Raw genomic sequence first — 22,070 nt, 5'->3', positions numbered from 1 at the left:
CGTGTCAGCTGACTGCCCAAAAAATACTTGCTACACATGCGTTCCACTGCTAGCAGGTATGGTAATCTGACACAACACCTGCAGTCAGAAGGTGGCAGTGGACATCTTGTTATATCCAGCCAATTCTTGCATTTCACTCAAAGTGAGCATATGGTTTGCTACTCTGACCGAATGATTAAGTGAGGGTGTCCAAACATGTCCAGCGCCCTAAAATTATAAGTTTGGCGCTGAGCAGTGCAGGGTGTACCAAGATGGCCGTCGCCACCTTCTGACTGCAGGCTTTCAAAATTTAACATCAAAACAGTCTCACGAGTTTCAAAATACTGTATATAAGCATTAGTGGTGCAACGGATCGTGACCGATCCGTGATCCGAACGGTCGACCTGTTTGGATCGGCACACAACGAGATCCGCAGAGCGCTGTCTCGGCCTTGCTCCGGAGCGGTCGGCCATCTTGGTACACCCGGCCAGGCCAGTAGAAGAAGCTGTGAGCCCCGAGCGCGTAGCCTGTTGCACTCCCCACCTCTCGTCTGATTGAGCGCCCGAATTCCCCCCTCTATGAATTGGTACACCTGGCAGCTGCTGCTTAGGTGCGCGCTGACGTCATCACCCCCCTTCCCTGCCCGTGGATCTGATCTAGCCAGCTTCTATTCTGCGAGAGCATGTGAATATTACAGTGGGGGAGATGAGTGGATATTACAGCAGTGGGGGAAATGGGGGAATCTGAAATGTACATTTAATAATTAATTTATTTTTTGCTGATCCGAAAAATGATCCGATCCGTGACTCCCAATCCGAGGATCGATCCGATCCGTGAGTTTTTTGATCCGTTGCACCCCTAATAAGCATAGAGTATATGCTCCCTTTTATTGCTATGAGTGTAAAAATCAAGACTTGGCTGGGTGTAACAAGATGTACGCTGCCACCTTCTGACTGCAGATGTTCTGTCGGATTAGCAAACCTGAAATACGTGCGCAGTGAGTATTTTTGGTCAGTCTGCTGACGGAACATCACTTCCATTCGCTGATCCGACAGAACACCATGGGTTTTTTTTGGGGGCAAAGCACTTAAAGCGGAGTTCCTCCCTAAAAATGAACTATCTAACAGCTTGCCTTTTAATGTAAAAAAATAAATTTTACTCACTTCTATCTGGCTGTTACTAGGCAGATATCGTAATCTGCCTAGTTCCTGGTCCTAGGTGGTTCAACTTCCTGTCCTAAGACCCCATTGCCTCCTTGGAAATGATACTCATTTCCCAAGAGTCTCTGGGCATTACTGTGCCTAAAAATCACCCAGCATGCACCTCTCCCTGAAAACCAGAAAGAAAAGGGAACTGGGCTTCACATGCCCACACATATGATGGATACGGCCACAATATGAGCTGGAGGATATAAGGCAAGTGTTTGCAATGATTTCTGGGACGATTGGGGAGTGATCAATATGTTTTAGGGGACTATTTAATGTGATTAATTTTAGCTTGCAAAAAAAATACAAAATTATGCCCGGAACCCCGCTTTAAAGTGACCTTTAAACTCAAAAACTAAACAACCACTGACAGGGATTTTATCACAGGAGAAACCCTAGTGTTTTCTTCTGTCATAAATGCCCCTCCCGGCTTGTCGGCAGTAATGCAGTTTGATCCATGCATGTGCAGCTCAGACCACATTTACAGCACCCACTCTGACATGATGAAGTGACTCCTGTATGTTTGCACAGGAGTGTTGTCATCTAGCCATTTGATCGGTCGGAGAGCGCAAACTCTGAAGGAACACCGAGCATAGAACCACTCGGAACTAGCTAGAGCAGTGACAGCGCAGCACTGAAGGGCTGTTTGATGGCTAGGTCTGCCATACTATAATTTGCTAATAGCACATTATTGTATAAACCTCCTGGGGACCCATTAAAAAAGTATAGCAGAATTAAATACTACTTTTTATATTCGTTTTTTAAATATGTCATAAAGTGTCACTTGCTGGCTGGAAATCGCTCCTAATAAATATTTTTAATATTTAAATTTACCTAACAAAAAATGAATAAAAATGTTTACATAATGAGATAAATCTATGTAAACCCATTCCCTTTATTTATTTATTTATTTATTTATTTATTTATTTATTACTATTTGTTTGGGAAGCGCGCATATACCACCGGTCGGTGGTGCCAAAGCGATTTGTGACAAAATAGCCCGGATGTTCTAGCGAGGGGAGCATAAATAAAAGAGAAGGGAGAAAAAGACAAGGAATCAGCGAAGAAAAATTGGCCTAGGATTGAAATGCTTGTCAGAATAGCCAGGTCTTCAGCTTCTTCCTGAACGTATATAGGCTTCGGGAGATGCGAATGTTAAGCGGGATTTGGTTCCAGAGAGTCGCCCCCGCGGAGCCAAACCGTTTTCCTCCTATAGAAATTAGCCTGTCAGTATTGCCAATGAGTAGAGCTTTGTCGGCTGAGCGAAGACAGCGTCTAGGTATATAGTGTGGAGTCAGATCTGATAGGAACTGTGGGCCCAGCTGGTGGTAGCCCCTGTAGATCAGACAGAGGATTTTTAAAATTGGCCCGTTTTGTAACAGGGAGCCAGTGAAGTTCTTTGAGCACAGGGCTGATATGGTCTTGCTTTTGGAGTTTGTAGATAAGCCTGGCTGCTTGATTCTGCACCAGCTGCAGTTTCTTAGACCATTTCATTGGAATGCCTAGTAGGACTCCATTTGAAAAGTCAAGGCGAGAAATAAATAGTGCCTGGACTAAGTATTTCCTCTGGTCTTGGGTCAGGAGATGTTTTGCCTTGCGGATAAGTCGTAGAAAATGAGAGGCTCTCGAAACCGATTGTCTAACCTGGGGAATCATACTTAGTTTTTTGTCAAGGATAACCCCCAGAACCGTCGCCTTATCTTTCGGATTTGGTGTCAAGCCCAAGTCAGTGGGCCAATTTTGAAAAAAGTCGGTCTTGCCTTTTCCAACTATCATGACCTCTGTTTTGTTACCATTGAGGCACAGTTTGTTAATGGTCATCCAGTGGTAAATGTCGCACAGACAATTGGCCAATCTTAGGGGCATGTCAGGGTAAGTTAGATCATCGGCTACCAACTGGACGTCGTCCGCGTACAAATGGAACCAGAGACCATGTTTAGCAATAATGTCGGGTAAAGGCCTAAGATAAATGTTGAAGAGAATGGGGGGGGGACAGGGCTGATCCCTGAGGGACCCCATTCTCCACTGTGGTAATTGGGGATAGAAAAGAGCCCATCTTAACTTGGTGGGTGTGAGCTGTTAAAAAATCACGGAACCAAGCAAGGGCGGTATCTCCCAGCCCGAAAGAGGACTCGAGTCTGGATAGCAGAATGGACTGATCCACGGTGTCAAAGGCTGCAGACAGGTCGAGCAGCACCAAGGCTGCCGACCCGCCCGCATCCACCACGTTAAGGAGCTTCTCTCGAGTGGACAAAGCTACCAGCTCGGTTCCCCTCCCAGGGCGGAAGCCCGACTGTAGATCATGGAAGAGCAGGCCATCCTCACAATGAGTTTGGAGCTGGAGAAGAGCCACTCTTTCGATAACTCTAGCTAAAAAATGAGAAGCTGAAATGGGTCACATTAGGGTACATTTAAAGTGGTGCATGCAGTAGTTTTTTGTGTACACAACCACAACTCGGTCCTACCGCACCTGGTGGGATTGCACCCTTAATGACCTACGAGAAGCGATCATGTTAAATTGTAACTCGTCTCTAGTCCAGTGACCAATAAAAAGAACGTATTTGGGGCAGTTTATTTGTTTTAAATCTATTTCTGTTGCATGTAAAGAAATGTGCTAATTATAAAGGCTAGAAGAATGATTATTAATATAATTTGCCTTGTGCATTGCCGGCACTCCTGGTCTCCTGAGAAGTTATTGATTATCCAGCATACCCTCCTGGAGCGGTAACTCCTTTTTTTCTGTAAAGAAATGTGCTGTTTCCTAAATGACTCAAACGGAACAATCTTTTTTTTTTTTTCTAATTTGATTGTATGTAGAACAGGAGATTAGATTTAAGTGATTCACTGCCTGCTAAATCGGCATCTAATTAAATTGTGTCATGTGTTCCTCATGGCAGTATCTGGAATGTTTATCTCCCATTTCAAATCTGAAGTAAACGGGAACACACACACACCCTGTGATTGTGGGAGGCCCATATGCTGACCAGACAATTTCTGCTTAAAGTGGTTGTAAACTTCAGGCACGAAGTATGAACAAACCCATCCCTCAATAGTGTGTACTTTTCTCAATCCAGAGCGCTAAGTCTGGGTTCACACTATAGCGATGCGGGAACCAGTGCCGGTTCCCACATTGCACCTCTCCTGCTGGCTGTTCACACTGCCCTCCTGCGAACTACTGCAGGTCGATCTGTTGATCCCCGCTGAACCAGTGGATGACAGGTCCTTCTCGGCACACGGTGCAGAGAAGGACCTGTCGGATCTCTGCTCTGCTCTATGGGGAGATCGGTTGTAAATGGATCGCCTGTCCGTTTTTCATCCGATCCACCAGACGGATGGAAAATGGGACCACCAGCCGTCTGGATTTGGCGGATTGGAACGGCTGTCAGCGGACATGTCTCCGCTGACATCCATCACTCCATAAAGATGCATGGAGCGTCTGTTCAGGTCCGCCTGATAAAAACTGACAGGCGGACCTAAATGGTCCACCTGTGTAAAAGGGGCCTAACTGCCTAACAGTACTTTGTCGTATTTTTTTTTGTTACAAGATGTGCCAAATATTTACAATGGGTGGAAAGTCTGGACTGTAGGCAGGCAAGTTTAAGCACCCAAACTCTTCTACTATGAAGCCAAGCTGTTGTCATAGATGCAGTATGTGGTTTAGCATTGTCCTGCTAAATTATGCAATGCCTTTCCTGAAAACGATGTCTGGAAGGGAGCATATGCCGCTCTAGAACCTGAATATAGCTTTCGGTATTAATGGTTCTTTTTCCGATGTGCAAGCTGCCCATTCCATATGCAGTAATGCGTACCCATATCATCAGAGATGCGACTTTTAAACTCGGTGCTGATAACAAGCCGGAAGGTCCCTCTTCTCTTTAGTCCAGTGGGGTCTCCAAACTACGCCCCCGGGGGCCACATCCAGCCCGCTGGGACGTTTTCTTCTGGCCTGCAGCTTGAGTCCTCAGACTCGCTGCAGGGGCGTTTTTTTTCTCAAGCTATGTTGGGGAGCAGAACGTGCGCTGCATACTCGCCCCTGGCAGGATGCAGTGCTGGTCCTGCAACCCGACAAAGCCAGCCAACCTGTCGCCTCACTAAGCGGTTGTTTGCTCCCTCCAGCTGTCAGTTTGCATACCCACGTGCCTGTGCTGCATTGAAGCCGGACATCGATCTTACTAGGACTGAAATGTGAGTGCTGTGGGGGGCTCTCTGATGGGGATATTAATGTGAAGTGGTCTGTGTTGGACTTTAATGTGTGTGGGGGTCTCTGATGGGGACACAAATATGAAAGGGGGCTCTGATGGGGGGCACAAATATGGAAGGGGATCTAAGGGGGACACAAATGTGCAGCAGAGAGTCTGATGGAGACACAAATGTATGGGCAGTGTGTGTCGCAGTAACACAGATGTAAGGCCTTGTGCACACTGGAAGTTTATCCCCTGCATGAGGTTACTGCATTTAGGTTTGTTTGGAGGATACAGGTGTGCCATCCAGCTCTACTACTGTCAGCCTGTCAAATTCTGTTCTATTCTGCAGATTCATTTATAAATAAAAAATAATTTCAGCCTGCGAATATATGAAAAAAGTTTAAATGTGGCCCTCAAAGTAAAAAGTTTGGAGACCCCTGGTCCAGAGGATGCAACTTCTTTGCATGATCGCGCTTTACCTTGCATTTTTGGATGACACGGCAAACTGTGTTCAGACTGAACTTTTTATATCTATATTCTGTGCCCATGTAGTGATTTTTGTTACAGAATTGTGCCTTTTATTTAATGCATGAATGAAATCGTGATTTGTATGTGTAGCGCTCACCCCCGAAGGAGCTGCTGGTTATAGATTGGGTGGCATGTTACCTCTGTGACTCCGCCGTTGGGGTAGTTGATGAGAACCAAACAGCAGGTGTCTTTTCTTGTGCTTTTATTTTACCCAATACAGTAAACAGTAAAACTTGAGGTAGATAGCAAAGATGGATGTGGCGAAGAAATAGATTCAGGCTTAACAATACGGAAACAGTCCTGCTTCCAACGATACTTTACTTTCGTCGCCACTCTAGCCGGAGTGGGTATAGTGTACCTGGACAGGCCTCTCACACCGACCTGGCAGCCAGAGTATCACTTGGAACTTTGAGGGAAAAAATCTCTGCCACAGACCCTCCCTAGAACTTAGATCATGTAGACCAGGGATATGCAATTAGCGGACCTCCAGCTGTTGCCAAACTACAAGTCCCATCATGCCTCTACCTCTGGGTTTCATGCTTGATGCTGTCAGTCTCGCTATGCCTCATGGGACTTGTAGTTTGGCAACAGCTGGAGGTCCGCTAATTGCATATCCCTGATGTAGACAATCCTTGGTAGAATTTGTGTTGGAATCGCCTTCAGGTAGTATTTTCAATCAGGTTACCGACTGACAGGTTGCTGACATCCGACCTCTCAGTGTCCAGTTACCTTGATCCCCGATGGATTGTCTAGGCCCTGTTGGATCACCAGCCTCTCTTGGCTCTCCTCGGGCGGACTCCCCACCAAACAGCTATCTTGCTTGGGATCTTCTTAGAATTGGGGACCCAGTCGTCACTGGGGCCCAGCCACAGCTTTAAATGTTCCGGGCCAACATGGTCCAGGAACACAGCGTAGCACGCGCACCCCTGCCTGGTAGGCCATCTCGCCGGGCAGCCGTGATGTGTGGTCACCCTAAACGTGGGTGTCACCTCAGGAAAAGAACCCTGCCTTAATGGCGTCTGCTCCAGAGGTACCCTCCCCCAGCATTCCCCGCAAGAGAAACTCCCTCCTGATTGGCTGCTGGCAAGAGGTACCCCAGCCTGGACTCCACTGGCGCCACCTGTCGCCCCAGGGTGGTATGACACCCCAGCAACCACAGAATGTACCCGCAGCACAGCCCAGCTGAAACGGAGACCTTTTGTAGAATTGCAATTAGAATCAGAGTTAATTGCACTCTGATTATCCCTTAACTTTTAATAGCACCGGTACTTGGAAGTACACAGGCTCTACATATGTAAATTCTCCCAAGTAACCTCCTTGTTAGAGGTAACATATTAAACTTTTTTTTCCCCCTGGAATTCCACTGCCCCTCCATAAATTAAATTCAGTCTGTACGCATTGTTATCCCATGATAGGAAGTATGTAACTGGCAAGATTACGGAGTATAAATGGGGAATGGGGAATAAGGCTAGCAATAGATGAGTCTGTTTTGTTTTTTGTCGGTGGCTTGAATGAAAAGGTGACCAATTCCACCATCCACATGCAAGGCGCGTGGGGTAATCCTCCCTGCTGTGTCTTTGTAACCTGAGACAGTGGGGAGAATCCCCCCCCCCCCCCCCTTAACATCAGAATACACTGATCAGGCTGCAGTCTATAGCCTGCAGCGCTCATTGAACCAAAAGTTTCCAACAGTAGTGGAGCAGCATATTGACTTCTGTTAAACTACATTGTCCATACATGGATTGAATTTTGGTTAGTCCCTGCTGAACCAGCTGAATTTCAATCCATGTATGGCCAGCTTTAGCCTAAAAATTAAAACTAAGCAACCACATATTATGATTGATAAACATTGGTGTATATTGTTCTTCGGTTTAGATAAAGTTTAAAACAACTGACCATAATATTATTCCTTTAAAATACACCTATAATCTTGTTACTCTTTGCATTTAGTTCCCCATTTTATGGTTTTATTGTATTTTGTGTCAATATATTTTTCTATTGTTTTCACAGATTCAGCATTTCTTACCTTCCGTGCTATGGACTGTGAACCAAGAGGATCACCAGCTTGTGAATCTATAGTTTCACGAAATACAGAAAAAATCTTGGTAATATACTTAGTCATTTTATGTTGAATCTGTTTTAATAAGTTTGAAACAATACAAAATGAAAGCATGGGATAATCATCCTGACTCCAACGGATATACAAGTATACAGAGATATCGCAATAGCAACGATAGAACAAGTATCGCATAAGTACAATAAAATATAGGTATTTTAAGGCATGGTAAATTGAGCATACTGACTGTATTATTAACCCGTAGTCAACCAATAATGTTTTATAGAAACCAAACTCAACATGCATGGCATGAAAATATGGTGGCGCTACTGTGAAGATGATCATAACTGTTCAGATGTTTTATTTATCTTGGATCAGATCATTGCATAAGGACTGGGATCTGTATTCTGACCTGCCAAGTCTGAAATAATCTGAAAGTGTATGATCCAATATCTTTTTGTTTTAGTATCGCACACGCCATGCTATATGGCTGTATAATTTCCCAACACCATTCTACATGCTTTAAAGTACGGATGAGGTGCTAATATATGAAGATTTTGTTTTCGCCAAACATAAGACGTGTACATTTATCTAATGTTGCCAAGAAATCTCCAATTACTTTTTCTAAAATTCATGTGAAGGTGGTTTGGCAATGGGTTGAGCGCAATGGTTTCCTCTAACATCTCATGTGGTAGATTCATAAACAAGGATGTTAAAGCCCAACTCCAAGCTCCATAATCTTCATAAATAGACAAAAAAACTTGTATTAACTGTTTATTTTTTTTGAGCACAGCTGAAATTCTGATGCTGGTTATACTTTTTCCTTATAGAGTAAATCATGTTGAGGGTTCTTTTTTTATAATTGCATCTTTTCTTTATTGTAACAAATTACGGGACATACACAGAAAAAGAAGGAACATGAACAAATAAAGATAACAAAAAAAAAAAAAATACACATTACACAAAACATCACCATACATATATAAATAAAAATACATACCCCCCCCCCCCTCAGGAGCACCCTCAGATTATGTCTCTTACCTCCTCTTCCCTCTCTCTCCCCCCCCCCCCCCCCCCCCAATCCATCCCCACCTACAAGAGGTAGAGGAAGATACGAGGGGGAGAGGGAGAGAGAGAAGAAAAAAAAAAACACCTTATTTCGTGACTCTTTGGATCCCATCACCTTATGACCCCCCTGCCACCCAAGAAGGAGGGACTCAATAACACCCTAAAAAAAGGGAAAAATGATGTAGAACTTAATAGTTCTTTATTTCGTGACTGTGACAACTCCTGGAACCCCACTTCAACCTAAACCCTTAATAGGATAGAAGGAAGAGAGAAAAAAAAAAGGGAATTCCCTATTTCGTGGCTCTTTAAAACCCATCACCTTATGACCCCCTACCACACAAAAGGGAGGGATTTAATAACACCCTATTATAAAAACAAACATTTCTTTAGTAGTTCTTTATTTCGTGACTGTGACATCTCTTAGAAACCCCATTTCCCATTCTTATAACCCCATCCCACCAAAATCCTTAAGATGCTAAAAAAACAACAAACAAGCAAAAGGGGAGGAGGGGGGGGAGCTACTTCTCCCCTATTTCTTTCCCCTTCCCCCCCGACCCTCTGTGCTCTTCATCCTGTGTTGACTCAATTAGTTAATTCCTCCTCTCTATTGTGCAAATAATCCAAATTAGTGTTGTGAGAGAAAAAAATGAAAATTGTCCTTTTCTTTTCCTTTCTCCCTTCTCTCCTTCCTTTATTTATTCATATATATATATATATATATATATATATATATATATATATATATATATATATATATATATATATATATATATATATTATTATATAATAAAACGGTAAGTACAAAAAAAAAAGATAGAGAAGGAAAGGGGGCAAAAGCCTCCTTTCCTACTATATCCTCTCTCTGGTGCCCCCATGGGGGGGAGGAAAACAAAATTTATAGTCTCACCCTTCTCTCTCCGCCCACCCCCGGACCTCCCTGTCCCAGGCTAGTCCTTCCCTATTTCAGGAGAGTAGTATATCCACCCTGCCCATACATCCTTAAATTTGTCCTGTTGGTCCTTGACTGTATGTACCCATCTCTCTGCTTTCATTATCCTCTCTACCTCCCTTTTCCATTCCATTATATTGGGGACTTTAGGTTGTTTCCAGTATCTAGGTATCGATGCCTTCGCTGCATTTAACAGGTGTGGTGTGACGCTTCTTTTAAAACTTTATAGAGGATGGCATCCTGTGAAACAGGAAATGTAATGGAGATTGCTCAATAGGTCTTAATGTCAGTTTTTTTATCCACTGGGATATCTCCTCCCAAAATCTCCTAATCTTGGGACACTGCCACCATATATGGAGAAATGAACCTCTTTGGTTACACCCCCTCCAGCAACTGGCATCCATTGATGGATAAATCTGGGCCAGACGGGTTGGTGTATGGTACCATCTAGTCAGAAACTTATAAGACATCTCTTGTATATAAGAACTTATTGAGGACTGGTGTGTTGTTTCCATCAACCTCTTTGATTGCTCCGCTGTAAATTTGAGGCCCAACTCCCTTTCCCATTCACGCATGTAATATGGAGTTGTCTTATCTTGAGCACTCTGAACCAGTCTGTGCATCCGGGATAACCTATGGCCTGGTTCCAAGAGGTTAACACCACTCCTCAAAAGTAGTCATATAGTTTACTGATCTAATTTGGTGTTTCCATTTGTTAAACAGGTTTGTCAACTGCCGGTATTTCCAATCCATCATTGATACCACCCCCTGTTTTTGCACCAGTTTCCCTAAGGAGAGCAGTTCCCCAAATGGGGCCACTCCTGCACAATTTCCCCCCCAACCCTCTAAGCTTCCCTTCTCTTCCCCAGGGGAGAACCATGGAAATCCCTCCAAAGGAGTTATAGGCGACATTGGAGGAGCAAACATTCCTGCCTTATTCATTCTGTCCCAAATGGATAATGTTGTTGTAGTTAATGGTGACACATATTCCGATAACCCCCTATATGCGGTGGGGACCCAGGGTGCTCCCGCCAGGTCCCTTCCTGCTAATGTTTTCTCCAGGGATACACATACTTTACCCTTCGAATCGTGTCACCAATTCATAATACGGACCAAGGCCATGGCTCTATAATAAAGTGCCATATCTGGGAGACCTACCCCCCCTTCCTTCTTTGATCTTTTCAGGATATCATATGCCAACCTGTGATGTTTATCCCCCCCACACAAAAGTCCTAAATGCTTGCTTTATTTGTTTGAAAAATATTTGTGGGAGAGTTATAGGGATAGCATAAAAGATATAAATAAGCCTTGGAATAACACTCATTATAAGGGCACTTACTCTCCCAAACCACGTCAATGTATGGCTTCTCCATTTCTGTAGATCTCTTTGTATTGACGAGAGCAGGGGTATATAATTCAACTCATATAAACGTTTAACATCTGGGGCTATGTGTATGTTGAGGGTTCTTAACAAATTTAAAATACTAATTTGTTGTCAAGGGATTACATAGGACTCAGTTTGGCATCTATTTATTTAAATTGATACATTTACTCATGCTCCTAAATCTCTACTTTTTTTTATTTTTATTGCTAGAGCCAAGCCAAATCTCTGGCTGAACAAAGGAGACTACCTTTTGTCACTGAAGATGATGATATAAACGAAGAGTTGGGTAAGTCGGCTAAACATACAAACATTTTGGACTTCTGTATAATAAATTGGTAATGGACTTACTAGTACCTGTAGCTTGAAAACTTTGCGTTACATTTTAATGTTTCTATTGTAGCGCAGAAATTTGGAAGTTTCATAGATTTTGCTTGGTCACATTATTACATATACAGCAAGCACCTGTAGACAAGCCTCTGTCTTGATATCTAATATCAAGTTAATTCACATACTAACACGCCTAACAAAATTTTTGCTTGCAGGGCTGTTTTTATTTTATTTTTTTATTTGTATTTATTTTTTATTAAAAAATCCACCGTAAATGGATGTTGCACAAGGAAGTCATCCATAGAAAACGATTTAGGTACACAGTCAATAAGCATAAATACAATTACAAATTGAAGTATTGAAATGAATGCCATCCCTAGGGAGGCCATAAGCACTAGCGTTAAGTCTAGTGCATTTACGTGGAACGGGACCACATTTGAGTTGCCAGGAGATGGTCAGAAAAATGCTGGATGGTGAGAGACTGAGTCGCCACAGGGCTATGTTTTGATACAAACAACTATTTAACACTCCAGTACCGGGTGTCCTTGGGCTGTATAAGACCGACATTTAAGTCGGTATAAATCCTCTTTGGAGATGAAACATTTTCTTCTATTGTATGCAGTACAGCATGTGGCCAGAGGTGGGGGGCGACGGAGAGACTCGGAAATACGAACAGCACAGAGTGTCACCGCCACCTCTGGCCAAATGCGGTACTGCACACTGCAGAGGCTTGACTCCTACTCTTTTTGCAAAACCACACGAGTCAGGATTTTTTTATAATGAGGCTTACCTGTAGGTACTGTAAATATCTGCTTAACTTGCACTGTTTAGTTAGGAAGCCGCCGGTGACGTCACTGCCGCATGTGCTCTTAAAGAACTGCAAATCCATGTTGTTCCTTCAGAGCCCTGTGACTCCCGCGTGCATGCGTGGCAGTGGCGTCATCGTGGCTTGAGCCCGCAAACCCGGAAAGAAGACCGGAAAAGGATGGAAGCCCTGTCAGTGGTGACGGCACACCACTGGTGGGCTTCATTTTAAGGGAAGTTTCAAATAATGCGCTAGTATGTGATGCTTATTATGACATACACCGCTTTAAGTTCTGGGGAGAACTTTCTGCCAGACAGGAAGAGAGGGCAAATCTGCAACAGGGAAATGGACAACATTGTCTGTGCTGCTTTTAGAGAGATTTTCATTACTTCAAGCACTTCAGCCTCGCACCATTTGGCGAAAACCAAAGCACTTTTTGTGATTCGGCACTGCGTCGCTTTAACTGACAATTGTGCGGCCGTGCAACGTGGCTCCCAAACAAAATTGACGTCCTTTTTTCCCCACAAATAGAGCTTTCTTTTGGTGGTATTTGATCACCTCTGTGTGTTTTTTTTTATTGTTTGCGCTATAAACAAAAAAAAGAGCGACAATTAAAAAAAAATATATATATATATACTTTTTGCTATAATAAATATCCCCAAAAAATATACTTTTATCATTTTTTTTTCTCCTCAGTTTACGCTGATACGTATTCTTAAAATCTCAATAAGCGTTTGGTTTGCGCAAAAGTTTTTCCGTCTACAAAATAGGGGATAGTTTATGGCATTTTTATTAATAATGTTTTTTTTTTTCCGTGAATGCGACATTATGGTTGACACATCGGACACTTTTGTCGCTATTTCGGAACCATTCACACAGCGATCAGTGATATATATATATATATATATATATATATATTTATATATATTTTGCTGTGTAAATGTGACTGTCAGTGAAGGGGTTAACCAGGAGGGGGCGCTGAAGGTGTTAAGTGTGTCCTAGGTTAGTTTTCTAACTATAGGGGGATGGGCTACGTGTGACATGACACTGATCACCGCTCCCGATTACAGGGAGTGGTGATCAGTGTCCTGTCACTAGGCAGAACAGGGAAATGCCCACAATGCCGCTTCTTAGGCCCCTTTTACACGGCCGGATAGAATGGTGCTTTTAGCTGCAGATTTTACCGCAGCTAGAAGCACACAATGCTTTCCTATGACATCATTCACACACTACGGTTACCTGCGGTTTTGTTCCCCGCGGTTTTGTGCGGATAGAAAAAATAGATCTCAATGCGTCCAGCTGCGAAATTCCGCAGCCATCGGCACATAACCGTAGTGCACTGTGTCAGCTGTGTTTGGCATGAATCTTGAGGGGGAACTCCACGGCAAATCTCAAATAAAAAAACGGCATGGGTTCCCCCTACAGGAGCATACCAGGCCCTTGGGTCTGCTATGGATTTTAAGGAGACACCCCGTACGCCGAAAAAACGGCGTGGGGTTCCCCCCAAAGTCCATACCAGACCTGTATCCGAGCAGCAGCCCGGCCGAACAGGAAAGGGGTGGGGACGAGCGAGCGCCCCCCCTCCTTAACCGTGCCAGGCCGCATGCCCTCAACATGGGGGGGTAGGTGCTTTGGGGCGGGGGGCGCCCTGTGGCCCCCCACCCCAAAGCACCTGTCCCCCTGTTGATGAGAACAGGGCCTCTTCCCGACAACCCTGGCCGTTGGTTGTCGGGGTCTGCGGGAGGGGAGCTTATCGGAATCCGGGAGCCTCCTTTTAATAAGGGGGCCCCACAGATGCCGGCCCCCCAACCTAGGTGAATGAATATGCCATTCACCTGGCGGGAAAAAAATGTACAAAAACACACTACACAGGGTTTTTAAAGTAATTTATTAGTCAGCTCTGGGGCCCCCCTCTATTCTTTTAGCTCTTTTATGAGGGGGGGCCTTCTTCTTCGATGTCTTCTGCGGGGGGGGGGATGTGTCGGTCTTCACCGCCGTCTGGTTCTCTTCCGCCGGGGGGGGCGCTTTCTTCTTTAGCTCTTTTACAGCGGCCCCGCCCGCTTCCGGGCTTCTTCGCCGTCTTCGGGGGGGGGGGGGGTTGGTTATGTGTCGGTCTTCACCGCCGTCTGGTTCTCTTCCGCCGGGGGGGGCGCTTTCTTCTTTAGCTCTTTTACAGCGGCCCCGCCCGCTTCCGGGCTTCTTCGCCGTCTTCGGGGGGGGTTGGTTATGTGTCGGTCTTCACTGCCGTCTGGTTCTCTTCCGCCGGGGGGGGGGGCGCTTTCTTCTTTAGCTCTTTTACAGCGGCCCCCCTCCCGGGCTTCTTCGGCGGGGGGTGCCCGGGCTTCTGTCTCCATCTGCCTTCTTCTATGTTGACACGTCGCTTCCTCCCGCTGTAATGCCGTGTGCGCGGCTCGCACCGATTTATATAGGCCTATTTTGACGTCCACAGTCCCATCATGCTCCGGAGCATGATGGGACTGTGACGTACCCCATATTCATTCACCTAGGGTGGGGGCCGGCATCTGGGGGCCCCCTTATTAAAGGAGGCTCCCGGATTCCGATAAGCTCCCCTGCCGCAGACCCCGACAACCAACGGCCAGGGTTGTCGGGAAGAGGCCCTGTCCTCATCAACATGGGGACAGGTGCTTTGGGGTCGGGGGGGGCCACAGGGCGCCCCCCTGCCTCAAAGCACCTACCCCCCCATGTTGAGGGCATGCGGCCTGGCACGGTTAAGGGGGGGGGGCGCTTGCTCGTCCCCACCCCTTTCCTGATCGGCCGGGCTGCTGCTCGGATACGGGTCTGGTATGGATTTTGGGGGGAACCCCACGCCGTTTTTTCGGGGTGTCTCCTTAAAATCCATAGCAGACCCAAGGGCCTGGTATGCTCCTGTAGGGGGAACCCATGCCGGTTTTTTATTTGAAATTTGGAGTGGAGTTCCCCCTCAAGATTCATACCAAACGCAGTGCTTGGTATTGGCAGGGATCCAAGTCTGATCCCCGTTCAATATTGTGCCGCGGCTAAACGCAACCGCAGCTAAAAGCACTGTACAAATGCAGCTAATCGCTGTGCCTCCAGTCTTGAATACCAGCAAAACATAAACCTGCTTTTAGCTGCGGCAAAACAGACGTTCGTCTGAAAGGGGCCTTAAAGGCTACATACAGGTACGTTAAGATGCCTGTATGTGCCATTCTGCCGGCGTATATCCGCGTGAGCCGGTCGCCAAGTGGTTAATTAATCTGTTGTTAAGAAGTAAGCTAATAGGAAAGCGGAGTGACAGAGAGATGAGCTGCTGTTTCTCCTTTTGCTGTCCAGTCTCAGGCTGGGGTGGGTCCAGGATGACCAGGGTTTAGAGGGAATGGATTGAATAATGCTGGCCAAAAAAGTATAGTGGGGGAAAACTCTGGATTGAAGTAGAAAAAGCTAGTCTTATTTTATTCTTTTACCGGCTATTTTTATTTTATTATTTTTATTGTTTTTATTTGTTACTTTTGGCTGGAGCTCTGTGTTAAACGGACAGATCGTGGTCGTCACTAGGAATATCAGCATAAGGAGCTTTTTAAACTGTGATGAGTGTTTGCTTTAAGGTATCCACGATCGTCATTTAGTGGATAAATTTACTAAAAAAAAGAAAATGGTATTAACTGGTTTTTATGCATGTTAATCCAGCCAAGAATGTGTATTTTAAGGTACTTATCAAAGTTACTTTTTTAGTAATATATGTATAAGTGTCCATGGCTATTTTTTTTTTTTTTCTGTGCTTGCATTTTGGAATTGAAGTCCGTTTTCATGTAAGTGACTAATTGCATGTATTCACTCCTTTATATTCAAGCTATAGGATACGTGTTAATAGGGAGTGGCCTGCATGATGAAGCAATTAAACATTTCTCATCCATGCTTCAGGTAACACAAGTTATTTATTTACCAGTCTCTGCACATTAGTCTATTTTATACTGTTTTAATGACTTTTAATATATTTCTGCCTCTGTTCACCATAGCAGCATGAGCAATGCAGCAGCTGCCTGTTTTCTAGGTACTATTGACTGTCACACCTTGGGAAAATGTAGCATGTATTTTATTTATTTTTTTACTTTACTCTTGAGTCTAGCCCTATGATACTTGACCTTTTTTAAAGTAGAATTTAAGCCAAACCCATTGTTTTTTAATGGGACAGAGTTTGTATCTCTGTCATGCTTACTGCTGTCTTGGAGCCAATGTGGCGATCTCTCTATTTGCATGAAATGCCCATTTTAAAATCTCCCTACAATTTTTTTTTTTTTTTTAATCAGAAATAAAGTTAATTTAGAAAATAAGAAACAATACAAAAAATTGTATACATTCTGGAGAATTCAGTCGCACTGTACATTTAAGATCTAAAAACGAAATCTAGTGGAGCTAGACCTGAAGTAGGTAGCCAGCAACCCCAACATGTATTGAACTTAGTCTGGCTGCCCCTATGCTGGTAAGTTACACGCTCATACCTTAATTTTGGTAAGCCACATTTCTGGTGTTGGGGTGGAAACAACTGCAAGGTCCAGTGTTGCAAAATCGGCTTGCGCGCTTGGAATAGGGCTCTGGATACTGGCTCTCTGAGATAGACCTCTGAGATGACATCATCCAGAATGCCCAGTAAACACAACTTGGGGTCAAGGAGTAAATCTAATTGAAAGGTACTGTTAATGGTGGGCACTATGCTGGTCCAATACCTATGTAATTTTGGGCACCTCCACATAAGATGTATGAGATCACTGTTATCCCTGCTACACCTTGCACACAAGGGATCTAAACAGAGCCCAAGATTGAACAATTTAAGGGGGGTGCGATGAACCCCTAAAAGAAGGTACAATTGAGACAACCTTTGGGTGACATTCAATGAACAACTATGAACGGATTCCAAGGCCTCAGACTAATGATCCCCGGTTATGGGACCTACATCTGTCTCCCACTTTTCCATAGCCATATTGGAGTATTTATCCAGGTATTCCACTAACGGCATTGCTTAACATCTGGTGATGAACCCTTTGGTAGAAGTAGACTGCTGCATCATGTCAAAAAGAGGGGTCAGGGATAATATACGTAGCTTCAAATAGGGTTTTGCCTAAATGGCATGTTACTATTGGATATATAGAAGAAACATAGTATTCAGTAGACCATAATGGAATTGCAGATGGACGAAGGAAAGCATCTTGCCATTACTAAATATATGGCGAAGATGTGTGATTCCAAATGCTCGCCACCTGGCTGTGCCCTGCTACTTTACTAGCTCCGACTAGGTATTATTGTTCCATATTGGTCTATAAAAAGTAAATCCTGATACCTGTTGTAATTTGTTTTGCCTTGGACCAAATCTTATGGATTAATATACATGTGGGGTATAACTTGTTGGCCTCCAGGGCCTCAGGGAAAGACTGGGCTACCACAAACTGCAGCGCCACCGCCAATGTGAAATCCAGCATTGTACACTTCCCATGGTTTGTGGTACTCGCACAACTCAGTAACTGCTACAGTTGGGCTGCCAGGTAGTATAGCCAAGGATTCGGTAGTGCTAAACCCCCATTGTCTTTGACAAGTAAATCAGCTTTGACTATTGCAGTCCATGCAATAATTTTCAGCTCTACGTAACTATTATACTGGTGGCCTCACATTCTCATCAAGCACTTTTTGATATGATGCAGAATGTATAGTTAACTCTGTGAACTGCCTAGGCCCAAAAGTAGCAAAACAACCCCAAACCAAAACATTTCCATCACCACATTTGTTATTAGGCTCTTCTCCTTTTAAATACTATCTTCTGTTTGGATCAAACATATAATTTTTTTTTTTTTTTTAGAAATCTTTATCTTTTTATATGTCCATCAGCTGCAAGTGAGATCTGAATATCTTGAATATTCAGACTGATTGAACAGCTTCTAAACACCACGACCAACTAGTGAACCCCCACCCCATAAAAATGCGTGCTTACTGGAGGCAAGCTTAATCATACTTGCGGCTTTCAACCCAGCCAGGGCCTTTATCCAGGAGTTATCAGCACACAATGGATTCTTGGTAAATATTAGGCAGATCACCCACACATCCTGACCAGGGCAATACAGTGTTCAGTGGTCATAAACATGAGCTAGGCAGGTAAACCCAAAAAGGAAAGAACTCGCCATAGTGTAAATCGTAACACACAGATTTTATTAGAATTAAAGGTTGCACTTGCATGAAAAACTTTAAAAAGTAGCATCAATCGTAAAACCAGGTCGGCCAGCTAGCGAACACTCGTCCTCTCGGAATCACAATGCAATGACTTCAGCATGCAACTGCTCCTGATGCACGTTTCATCATAAACTGACGTCGTCCTGTACACTATTTACATTTGTATAAATCTGCGCAATCCAATATGTCAATTAAATACATTCAAAAAGTTGCTAGCCAACACCCATAAGTGATTCAGAAAAGAAGAGAAAATGCTGTGCTCCCTAATGGTGACTAAACACAATACAAATACGTGAAATACTGAAAATTCATCTAACTTGGCAGTAAATGCAATATTATGAATATAAAGCAGCAGTAAAAAAATTGTGCGACAACACAAATAATAAAGCAAAAAAAAATACGGAAACTGCGCTGTAAACCAACATGAAAATAAAAACTGTGGAAATTATCTTAAATATAAACAATATAAATACCACAATAAGTGCATAAGTGTAAATGTACCCATATGATTATATATTAGATAATATAAAAGTCCAATTGCCAACAACTAAATGGCAGCAAAAAGGAAAAAGAAAGTCCTGATATACTTCAAACAAAAGTGATTACGCAATGACAGAAACATGAAGAAAAGCCTATAATGGCACCAATATCACACGTGTCCCTTCACCAGAAGTACAAGCCTGCTTACCAGAACACAGGCTAAATAAGCCTGGAAGTCAAACACACTCTGGACTGGAATAGGTCGTTAGGAAGATGGACGCGGGAAATCCGAGCAGATCCAAAATCGATCTCCTCAATTTAGACAACTGGAGGGTGGATGGAAGTAATCCGACCGAGTGGAAACTATCACCTCACTCACAGCAGGTATATCGTACAGTACCGAGGGAAGAAATACTCGCATAGCATAATATTGTATGCACAAAGTTAAATGTAAATAGTCAGATATACTCACAAAAGCATCTGAATAAAGTCACGTATAAAAACAAACAGCCGGCCGGCAAGCAGACACCCGCCCTATGGGCGAAGACGTCAGTGCGTCAACTTCCCGACGATCGTTTCGTCTCACAAAGACGTCCTCACCTTATTGGACTAATATATACAACAGCATGATGTAGCGCAACTTAAGAAAAGTAACCACTATATGATAAAAATGCAAACAACTGTACAGAAAATTATATAATCCAATGTATATCCAAAAATATCAAAGGAAAAAGAAGTGCAAACAATTGTGCAAAAAAAATGTGTGTTTTTTTTTTTTAATAGCATTTTATATATTTTTTTATGTTTAAACTGATATGTGGGCATGTGGTAGGGGTAAGTATGAGTTGGTTATGTTTAGAAGTGTTTTACTGCTGTTGTAAAGAGTAATCCTGATAAATGTTGTTGTATGTATACAATGACAAAGTATATTATCTAATCTGCAAACCATGCTGATAACTATGTATCCATAAAGGTTTATGTCTAGTCTAAGAGCAGGGTATACACAGACCATGTTTGTTTTTTGTTTTTTTCCCATTCAACCACAAGGTTGAATAATAATAATAATAAAAAAAAAAAGCCCCCCCCCCCTCCCCTCCATATCCACACAAGCAGTAGAGGCAGAGATGTCACCCTCTACACCATTTTATTCTGACAGCGGGGACTAAAGCACTGTTTTCTGTTTAACAGACAGGGCTACGTACATATCAATATTTGTCCGGCTCTTGCTAAACTGGCCAAATTTCGATATATGTTTACCCAGTTTAAGAGTGGCAATGCACAACCTAATCCCAAACTATGAAATTAAGCTCTTATAGGATAAAGCAATTTAAGACTAAACTAGTGAGTGATCAGGAGTATTTCCTACATTAGCAGCATTGTTTTATTGCTCACAGAAATGTTCCTGCACAGTCTGCTTCATGTGTTGGAGGTCATGGCATTCTAGATTAAGAAACCCATCTTTTATTTTAATAGGATGATGCTGAGCTTGTAAGTGCTATATATGGCAGAGGAATAGCATATGGCAAAAAAGGATTACAAGTAAGTGTTAAACCATTCATATATATATATATATATATATATATATTTTTTTTTACTAAAACTATTTATTAAAACTATTACTAGCTTTTTTAATCTCCAGTTTTAGAATGTTTTTTTCAGTGACAGTATCTGACCCCCCTACACCTCATAACTGTTCACACTATATCATGCCAGCTTATTATGTAATATTTCGCTCTTAACAGAAAAAAAGCCATGGGCTTTTGACGTGTTCTATCTAGTACCTACATAAATGACCTGACTAATTTTCCAATAGGTATCAATTAACGTGTGTGTGTGTGTGTGTGTTGGTTTTTTGTTTTTTTATAAACCTTTTTGTTTTAGACCCCTTTCACACTGACGCACTTTTCAATCGCTATATACCTAAAAATAGCGCCTGCAAAGCACACTGAAAGAGCGGCTTCATTCACTCCAGTGTGAAAGCCAGAGGGCTTTCACACTAGAGCGGTGTGCTGGCAGGGCGTCAAAAAGTCCTGTCAGCAGCTTCTTTGCAGCAGTGAACTCACCGCTCCTAAAGAGCCCCTGCCCATTGAAATCAATGGGCAGCACCACCTGCAAAGCTTCGATGTAGCGGTACTTTGCGGGCGCTTTTAACCCTTTTCCGGCCCACTAGCAGCCAAAAAGCAACGCAAAAACGACAGTAAAGAGCTGCTAAAAATAGCGGCGTTTTACCACTGACGCCTGGGCGCTTTTAGTGTGAAAGCAGCCTTACTTTCAAAAAATGTAAATCAATAAATAACAAAATGGGGCTAATTGATATGCACCATTGGACAAAAAAAAAATCCATGCAGTCAATCATCTATCTAATGTGGGTTGCAAGAAAATATGATTCCACAGCACTTGGGTAATAATGTAATTAATAAAATAGAGTAGCACTACGCAAACAACTAAATGACTGACAAAATCTATACATTTGACTTTTAGAAATCTTCAATTAGTTGGCTTCTCCAAATGTTCAGAGGCAGATGTGATGCAAGTCCAACAAAAATCTTCAATTTATAAACTGTGCCAAAATCTTCTGTGAACTTGCTCCCCTGTTCCACAAAAGCATATGAAGTGCACTCCACCCAGTGGTATGTTGGTCAGCTCGCCTCTGTACTGGACCTCAGAGCTTCCTCCAAGGCCATAATGAGTACGTCATTCCAATCTTCCTTCGGCCATGGCTCCTCTGAAAGCCACAGCAACAAGAATGGCCTAAAATTATAAACAGCAACTAATAGTGCTCCCTATATAAACAAAATTGAATTCAGTATGTTATGTTATGTTGTGTTTTTTTTAATTTTATTGTAAATTTCATAAATGTAGTTTTTTTTTTTTTTTTTTTTTTTGCTAAAATGATTTGTTATATACCTG

General features: G+C 43.1%; 1 protein-coding gene across 2 annotated transcripts in view; it reads left to right on the top strand.

The window, feature by feature from the left end:
• The window catches only part of TTC13 (tetratricopeptide repeat domain 13), a 165,094-nt gene that overhangs the window by 58,488 nt on the left and 84,536 nt on the right, over positions 1-22,070 (top strand). For both annotated transcript variants that reach the window (XM_040350838.1, XM_040350839.1), the window contains exons 2-5: positions 7,907-8,001; positions 11,564-11,639; positions 16,315-16,385; positions 20,634-20,699. In XM_040350838.1, coding sequence (XP_040206772.1) covers positions 7,907-8,001; positions 11,564-11,639; positions 16,315-16,385; positions 20,634-20,699 — 308 coding nt within the window. The remainder of the gene's footprint in view (positions 1-7,906; positions 8,002-11,563; positions 11,640-16,314; positions 16,386-20,633; positions 20,700-22,070) is intronic.

This window comes from Rana temporaria, chromosome 4, assembly GCF_905171775.1.
Source record: "Rana temporaria chromosome 4, aRanTem1.1, whole genome shotgun sequence".
In the NCBI taxonomy this organism is placed as follows: domain Eukaryota; kingdom Metazoa; phylum Chordata; class Amphibia; order Anura; family Ranidae; genus Rana; species Rana temporaria.
This window is presented reverse-complemented; position numbering and strand designations above follow the sequence as displayed.